Here is an 8,731-nt window from a genome sequence, read left to right on the forward strand (position 1 = left end):
AAATAAAACGGTTTGCTTGATGAATTGATTGATTGATGATTGTAAATATCTAGCATTAGTCTTTCGATTGTGGTAATACAAACAAAAATGCACAAAAACAAACAAAGGCAAAGGTTAAATGATTCTTATTCAAAAGCTATTCCAAAATATGATCAATATACACATTAAGTGCTGTTAGTCAGAAAATCAATGATGATATAGGTTTGCTTTCACCAAAAAATCCAAACAACGATTGTTATATTTCAATTCCAATTGACCAAAACAAAAACAAAACAGACAAAAAAATAAGGAAGCAATTAATTTATAAGAGTGCGCTGTGTGTGAATGATTGAAAAGCGATTGAGAAAAACTAAAAACTTGGAAAATATCAAAAGCAAACATATAACAGCTAAATAAGATACATTTTTATGCATGCCAATCTAAATGTGTAGAAAACAATAAAGGATCAGGAGAACGTAACAGAACGTAACGTAACGTAAATATTGTATGTAATAGAACTTAAAAGTATAAAGTAAATCGTAAAAAGTAAACTGGGGAATACGCAAAAGCCGCAAGAAACCTTTTTAAAAAGCAAATTGTAATTGTATTTAACAAATTAGATAATAAATTAATATGTTCTAAACACGTTAGCGACTATTTCTTCTCCTGCTCATCCAGAAACTGTTGCAACAACGCGCCATCAATCGGAATGGTTAACTGCTCCGAACCATCTACACTTCGCTTCGACTTGACCAATTTGTGATCCAGAAATTCAGTCAATTGAGCACGCAATGCCAAATCGGAGCTGACGAGAAAAGCCTCGCGACAACTCCAATACAAATCCTTGAATGGCATGCCCTGATACGTCGCGTTGCCTTTGTTCTTCAGCTGGAACTTGACAATCAGCATGTAGATGCCTCGCGAGTTCGTTGTCAGCGAGGAGAAGACGCTGCGCATCGAGGAGAGGGCCAGTTCACCAGAGTTCTGCACCAGCAGCGAGTTCTCGAAGGCCGTTTCATCCGTATACGGCAACATGGTTGTGCAATCCCACCACGAGAAGTTAAAGTTGCTCAGCTTGTTCTGGTCCCAAACTAACGAGAGAAAAGTTGCCTATTATTTAAAGTATTATTTTGTGGTATTCTCTACTTACGCAGTGGCGTATTGATGTGATCGATGGAGGCCAATAAATGTATATTGGGAACTCGCGCCAGGCGCGATAGAATCGCTTGCGCCTTCACATTACGCAGCATTGCGCCATCCAAATTATGCACAATCAAATAAAGATGTGTTTCGGGTATGAGGGCAAACTCCTCTTCAATCATGTCCACAGCTTCGTGAGCATTGCCTGGACTTGGGCCTGCATCCAGTATCTCGCTGGTTATGCTATCCAGCACATCTTTAAGCGTCAAACTCGGAAAGAAGCCATTGATCACCAGCACTGTTTGATTGGCCAGCACTTCACGATGAAACGACAACAGGAGTTGTCGCTTCGAGCCCAAACCATAGAGCAATATGTTGAAGCCCTCGTTGAGTATGCAGACCCATTTGGAGAAGTACGAACGATACTCTTCCATGATGGCATTGATGGCTGTCTCATGCTCCGCTGATGCTTTCATCTCCGCCAGCAGACTAAACAGCCGATCGGCCGCAAGTCTGGGATTCTTTAGGCGATCCAGCGTATGATCAGAGGTGAGTATCTTGCTGCTGGCATGCGAATGAAAGTAGCCATCGCTTTCTGGCACATATTCGTTGGAACGCTTAACCCGAGCTGATTGTCGTTGACGCGCTGCCGACGGCGTCTTGGGCAAAACAGGAACGATAATAGCTCGACGTGCTTTGGCCGGCGTCTTTGGCTCATCATCAGCGGCATCGTTGTCTGAGGTGGCAGAGCCACTGTCACTACTGCTGCTGGAGGAGTGTTCGTCGCTTGGTCGAAAATCACTTTCATCGCCAGAGAAATCCTCATCGGAGTCAGCGACAATTCTCGCAATTTCTAATGAAACGTTTTATTAGCTAAAATAATTTTTAAAGAAGCAACACTTACGTTTCTTAACACGGGTGCGAACATGCGACGGTGTTTTTGGATGATCAGCCTTCTTGCGTTTGGTGTCTGGTGTTTTGACTCCCAATCGCGGTGTCTTTGGAGTTTTTGGAGTGCAGGGAGTGGCATTAAGAGCAGCCAGCGCCATAGCATCTCGCTTTTTGGGTGTATTGAAGCCAAACATGCTGGTGCCTGACACATTGTAGTCCGACTGTATCAGTTGCAAGTCTCGTGCATTAGGTTTTGGTGCTCCTACAACATCAACTTCTTCATTCTCCGACTGTAATTCTTCATCCTCCTCCTCCGAGGCTTCCACATAATTGACAACAATACGTTCTCCTGCAGTGGCATCCTTAAAGGCTTGATACTTCTTGGTGGGGCTAGGTTTGCGTGCCGAGCGTCGTGTTGTGGGGTGCTGCTCTTCCACCTCGGCGGCGCTCGATTCTTCTGAATTTGTTAGATTCTCAATTGATTTCAAACTGACAGATTTTCGACGTCCTCTTATCGCCGTTTGCTTCTTGGGTGTTTTATATTCGCCACCAACGGTTTGGTCTTTAGACGGTGTGGTACTCATTATGTTAAATTATTAATTACACTAACAAATTAATAAATGAAAGAAAAACTAAAATAAATGTTTGCAGTACACAAAAATAACTCTTGTTGTTTTTGCCGCGGTTTTCTTGTTGATGATATCGAACGCCTACAGCTTTTCGCCTATCGATAGCATTGCAGGAACAGCATTATCGAATTCATAAAATAGTAAATCGATAAATAATCGCGCTGCAAGGTCATCGAATATGACAATTGAAGAAGAAGCACAACGTGTTTGCCGCCAAAGATTTGAATTGTGTGTTAAATAAATTAGAGTAAATATCTGATTAATAAGTGTTTATTAAAATAAATTTAGGCAAAAGCACCTAAAGTCAGCAGCATATTTATAAAGAGAAGAAATTAAATAAATGCAATTACAATCGAATAATTCTTAACGATATATCGGCAAAACGTTTATAGTTCCATCTCTCACTCTGAGTCAGGCGGTTTAGCGTGCGGCAATTTTTCACTGAAAGCAGAGGCCAAGTGTTATTCATTTGTTTGAATTTTTTTATTAAAAGTAGCAGTTCACAAACGAAACATGTCGACATTGGCGAGTCCTTTATCCATCGCAGGCACACGACAGTCCGGCGCCTCAGTGCGTTCGCAGAACGGTAAGAAATCATTGCTTTGAACAACAGCTGCAAAGTCGCCGGGGTCTTTTTGAAGTCTCAAGCACGTTGCCAGTCATTCTGCTATCCTCCCACGACCGCTGGGAACATTCCCGAACAAAGAGATGCAGCATGCTTAATCGCTTTAAATTTGTGTGTCTTATTACAAATCTATTACAACCAACTGCATGTCAATGCTACAAAACATCAGTAACACAGCTTAAAGTGAGGTTATGGCTTTAGAAGCGTCTAGTTCTTTTCTATTTACAATTGGCGAGATTCATTAGTTTTCTTTATTTTTTGGTTTTTAAACAGTGATGGCAGCTCTCTCTATATCAAATATTGTGAAGAGCTCGCTGGGTCCCGTTGGCTTGGACAAAATGTTGGTGGATGACATCGGAGATGTGACGGTGACCAACGATGGAGCCACTATTCTGCGTCTGCTTGAGGTGGAGCATCCAGCTGCCAAGTAAGTCTTCTACACAATTAAGTATGTTTGCTGTGTACTAATTAGTTCTTTAGGGTGCTGGTGGAATTAGCTCAGCTGCAGGATGAGGAGGTGGGCGATGGCACCACATCTGTTGTTATTTTGGCCGCCGAGCTGCTGAAGAACGCCGATGAGCTGGTCAAGCAGAAGATTCATCCCACTTCCATCATCTCCGGTTATCGTATTGCCTGCAAAGAGGCCTGCAAATACATTTCCGAACATCTGACGGCTCCAGTGGATGAGCTAACGCGTGACTCATTGATCAACATTGCAAAGACTTCGATGAGCTCGAAGATCATTGGTGCCGATGCTGAGTTCTTTTCAGCCATGGTTGTAGATGCGGCCCAAGCTGTTAAGATCACCGATCCCAAGGGACAGACAGCCTATTCCATTAAGGCCATCAATGTGCTGAAGGCTCATGGCAAATCGGCTCGCGAATCTGTATTGATTCCTGGCTATGCCCTGAACTGCACCATTGCTTCGCAGCAGATGCCCAAGAAGATTGTGAACGCTAAAATTGCCTGCCTTGACTTCTCGTTGCAAAAGACAAAGATGAAGATGGGTGTCCAGGTGTTGATCAACGATCCCGACAAGCTGGAGGCCATTCGTGCTCGTGAACTGGACATCACAAAGGAGCGCATCAACATGATCTTGGGCACCGGCGTCAACGTTGTGTTGGTCAGCGGCGGTGTCGATGATCTCTGCATGAAGTATTTCGTTGAAGCAGGCGCCATGGCTGTGCGTCGTGTGAAGAAGAGTGATCTGAAGATTATTGCCAAGGCCACAGGCGCCGCTTTCCTCACATCATTGACAAATATGGATGGTGAAGAGAGCTTCGATGCCTCCATGGTGGGTGAGGCAGCTGAGGTTGCACAGGAGCGCATTTGCGACGATGAGCTCATCCTCATCAAGGGCACCAAAGCACGGTAAGACATTCTTACCCGTTCGTATTGTCAAATCCTATATTAATGTGATCTATGTATATAGCGCTGCTGCTTCCATTATTCTGCGTGGTCCCAACGACTTTTACTGTGATGAGATGGAGCGTTCCGTCCATGACGCTCTCTGTGTAGTGAAGCGTGTGCTTGAAAGCAAAAAGGTCGTTGCTGGCGGCGGCTGTGTGGAAGCAGCTCTCTCCATCTACCTCGAGAACTTTGCCACTTCGCTGTCATCGCGGGAGCAATTGGCTATTGCCGAGTTCGCCAAGTCAATGTTGGTCATTCCCAAAACACTGTCGGTAAATGCCGCCAAGGATGCTACCGATTTGGTGGCTAAACTGCGCTCCTACCACAACTCCAGCCAGACAAACACCAAGCACGGTGACCTGAAGTGGACCGGCTTGGACTTGATTGAGGGTGTGGTCCGTGACAACAAGAAGTCCGGCGTTCTGGAACCAGCCATGTCCAAGATCAAATCGCTGAAGTTCGCCACAGAGGCAGCCATCACAATTTTGCGCATCGATGACATGATTAAGCTGAATCCTGAGGATAAGAGCGGCAAGAGTTACGCAGATGCCTGCGCCGCTGGCGAGCTTGATGGTTAAAAGCTATCATAGTTAGTGGCTCATCAACTATCATTTCTTTAACTCGGTTAGGCATTTAATCTTATGTATCACCAACACTCACTGCAAACTTTCGCCCACCCATTTATTTGTAATAACAATTTAATTGTTTCGTTTGCTAACCTGCGATTTGTATTAATTCCGCACCATAATTCAAACTTTCTCATTCACGTAACATGCATAATAAATGGAACTTCAGAATATGCTGCGGCGTATGCCAAAACTACAACTCTGGCGAGTCTAGTTAATGTTTTTATTCTGTGGGATATCAATGAGAGAGAATGCGAAGAGAGCCGGAGAGTCCAAAGAATTTGTCTATTAATAGAGCGTGCATCTATTCTGTCTATAAATACAAAAAAAATACGAAATGAAAACAAAATCCCATAGCTCACAAGAAAATAGTCTCTGGCGTGTAAAGATATTTAATTAATTTAAATAAAAGATTTTTATTTAAATATGTCTGAAAACTCTGCTGAAGGCGCCGTTGGAGGCGATGTTAACAACAATGGCACCGGAGTGGAGGAGCAAGTGGAGCAACCAGCTGCACAGCCACAAAATGAGCTTCTCGATATGGTATTCACATTGGAGAGCGAGAAACAAGCGTTGCTAGAGGAGTCTCGCAAAAGAATCGGTGCTCTGCGTAAAGATTTTGAGGTTAGTTTTGAAAGATTCTTTTCAGTTAACAATTAATTCATTGGGAAATCTTCGGTACGTAAAGGAAGCTCGTTGTGAGAATGAGAGGCTAAAGAAGCGTGTGTCCAATTTGGAGCAATCTCTCAAACAGTCGGTGATGCTGGGCGGCGTTGATGCGCCCAAATCACGTCAAGAGCAGGATGAATTGCTGCTCCAAAGCCAAAACGCTGCTCTTCGAGAAGACCAAAGTGAACAAACAGCAGGAACAACAGATTGCTGTGCTCAAGGAGCAAGTCGATTCCATCAAAGAAGTGCTGCAGGTTACCAAAGACATGTTGCAACTGAAGACCACAGAATGCGAGCACACGGAGGCACGGCTGGAGAAGAGTCAGCTCTGGATTAAGGCCGAGCAGGACAAGTGTTTGTTGACTGAAAAGAAGCTGCTTATCTCGAAGGCTGTGTACGATAAGCTGCGAGCGGAATACGACACACAGTCCAAGATATTTAAGGTGAGCGTAAAGCATCTTAAGAACCCTAAAGCTAAATAAATGTTTTTCCCGACAGGATCTGAAATCCGCCTATGAACAAAAGTTGAAGGTGCTGAGCATCGCATTGGAGGAGGCCAAGAAATAGTTGAACATTTTAATAAACTACATAATGTTAATTAAATGCACAAATATTGTTTATAAGTTTATAATAATTTAATCATCTTTCATATTTGTTCTGCGTCAACGCGTTGCCGGCCGGGTGGAGTCCTTGACCTAAACCTTAGGCTGTCTGCTTGGCTTGTGGTTGCTGCTGCTGTTGTTGCTGCTGCTGCTGAATCATCTTCGCTGCAGCTGCTTGCTTCACCTCCAGTATACCGATCACAGAGTTGAGGAAACGCGTCTTTTGCAGCTGAATCTTTTCGATTTTCTCGATCTGCTCCTGCACGTACTCGACGCGACGCTTGAAATAGTCCTTGGAACCATCCAAATCCTATGAAACAATCCGATGTTAAGTTAAGCAATTTAAATGAAACAAATCAAATACCTTTTCGATGTAGTAGCCGGTGCCAATGTCTATGATAAAGTTGTTGAGGTCCTTGATGCGACCGGGCACGTACATACTGCTGGTGAGTGGCACCAGGATCTGACGATTTTCCCAATCAGGCTGGAACGATTCTAAGGCATCTTTGGAGCCAGCGTATTTCGCTTTGCAGCTATGCAGAGTTGACAACGAGTCCTGTATACTGCTCATCTCCTAAACACGCCAAGTGAAAAACCATTTAATTGTAACATGTGCAACACAACGATGTTGCAACCCGTTCTTGCCGTTGCCCCCTCCCTTGACTCTTTATGGTCGGTGAGCAAGAGCAAACACCCACATGCGATTCGGTAGACTCACCTGCTCGAACTCTTGCTTGATTTGCATCAATTGGTCCGGACTGAGCTTGGTGAGATCGATCATCTCGGTTTTAGCGGTATTATTTGCGGTCGCAGCCATGTTTTGTGCTTAAACTTATAACTTATCAAAAATAATTTCAATTTTTAGTCACACGCAAATCGTGTAGAATTATACCAAGTGTGGCCGCAATTTTAATTTGATAATATACCACTTTCAACGCGAAATAAATACTATATTATACCGCATTCGACCTCAGGGCTGAAATATAATTGCTTGTAATAAATAATAAATTAATAAACAGAACTACAAGTAATACGAAGTCAGAACAACTTTTAGTAAAGGGAAAGACCAAAAGGTAAGTTAAAATAAAATATAAGGTAATAACAATATTGAAAACTTAAATATTCATATATTATTTGTTTAGCAAAAGGAATCTGGACAAGAGGCTTGTTCAAATATTTAATATCAACTGATAGATTTGGTACCCACGAATCGAGTGCAATAAAATCGGTTATGATAGAACCAAGATAGAATAATTTGTCTAACATTTAAATATTACAATGAGCAGCTAATAAAATGTGTTGTATACTTTGGGGATGCACCAATTTAAATATTCATTGAAACAACGACTCATAGATGGCGCTTTTGTAAAGGTAACTGAAAATGTTGCGCCTTGAGGATAGGCAACACTTCTTGGGCAGGCAAGTGACTTTCGGTATTTTTGCTTGCTGCTGATTTATGTTTGCCTGGTATTTCACCTGCTGAGTTGGTACTTTTTGGTCTTCGCAGAGCCTTCGAATGCCCAGTAACTACAACAACAACATTAAATATTACAACAACAGCTGCGTTCTGTATGATGTTGTAATTCATGCTGTTGTTGTGCACTCGAAGCCGGCACTGACGCCCAAAAAAGTGGTACATCAGCAGGTGAAGTACCAGGTGAACATAAGCCCGGCAGTGCCCACCTCTACTTCAATAACCAGAAACTACAGAAATAACATTAAATATTACAACTGTATTTCTGCTTTGCAGGGGACGCAACGCAGGCAGTTGAATGCACAGGGCTGCTGCTACTTAATTCTGTTTGCCTGGTATTTCGCTGTACAATAAGTACAGAGAGAGAGAGAGTGCTCATCAGTTCCCTATAGAGGTTTTGTGACACAGTTTCTTCAATGCGCACATTTTTCGTATGCAAATATCTACATATGTAGAATATCAATATCCAATAGAGGATTTTTTAATTGACTGCCAATGAAAAATATTTGAAGTAATATACATATATAAATATAAACTTTTACTATATATTTTAGAATCTTAATCAGCAAGACGATATAGTCCGATTGTCAGAATCTATAAGAGCTAGATAAACATGCAAGATTTGTGCATCCTCGACACTTTTGTGTTGTTGGTTTTGTTAGCCTATTAGTCAATAGAGTTGCTAA

General features: G+C 42.5%; 4 protein-coding genes across 4 annotated transcripts; 2 read left to right on the forward strand and 2 right to left on the reverse strand.

The window, feature by feature from the left end:
- Positions 1-560: 560 nt before the first annotated feature.
- LOC133838298 (origin recognition complex subunit 2) lies at positions 561-2,895 on the reverse strand. The gene is made up of 3 exons (XM_062269365.1): positions 2,024-2,895; positions 1,130-1,972; positions 561-1,070 (listed from the first exon to the last, which is right to left on the reverse strand). The coding sequence occupies exons 1-3, from the start codon at positions 2,592-2,594 to the stop codon at positions 634-636; spliced, it is 1,851 nt and encodes a 616-aa protein (XP_062125349.1). The 5' UTR covers positions 2,595-2,895; the 3' UTR covers positions 561-633.
- Positions 2,896-3,037: 142 nt separating this feature from the next.
- LOC133838299 (T-complex protein 1 subunit alpha) lies at positions 3,038-5,499 on the forward strand. Its single transcript, XM_062269367.1, has 4 exons — positions 3,038-3,225; positions 3,538-3,691; positions 3,745-4,635; positions 4,697-5,499. Exons 1-4 carry the CDS (start codon positions 3,153-3,155, stop codon positions 5,250-5,252), a joined length of 1,674 nt encoding a protein of 557 aa, XP_062125351.1. The 5' UTR covers positions 3,038-3,152; the 3' UTR covers positions 5,253-5,499.
- A 123-nt stretch (positions 5,500-5,622) lies between these two features.
- Positions 5,623-7,409, forward strand: LOC133838301 (uncharacterized). Its single transcript, XM_062269370.1, is given in 4 exon segments — positions 5,623-5,924; positions 5,989-6,117; positions 6,119-6,412; positions 6,468-7,409. Coding segments are annotated over 4 exon segments (690 nt in total). The 5' UTR covers positions 5,623-5,726; the 3' UTR covers positions 6,537-7,409.
- Positions 6,516-7,486, reverse strand: LOC133838303 (probable prefoldin subunit 5). The gene is made up of 3 exons (XM_062269371.1): positions 7,290-7,486; positions 6,936-7,145; positions 6,516-6,881 (listed from the first exon to the last, which is right to left on the reverse strand). Exons 1-3 carry the CDS (start codon positions 7,386-7,388, stop codon positions 6,672-6,674), a joined length of 519 nt encoding a protein of 172 aa, XP_062125355.1. The 5' UTR covers positions 7,389-7,486; the 3' UTR covers positions 6,516-6,671.
- Positions 7,487-8,731: the final 1,245 nt, after the last annotated feature.

The sequence above is a fragment of the Drosophila sulfurigaster genome, chromosome 2R (assembly GCF_023558435.1).
Source record: "Drosophila sulfurigaster albostrigata strain 15112-1811.04 chromosome 2R, ASM2355843v2, whole genome shotgun sequence".
NCBI classification, from domain to species: Eukaryota; Metazoa; Arthropoda; class Insecta; order Diptera; family Drosophilidae; genus Drosophila; species Drosophila sulfurigaster.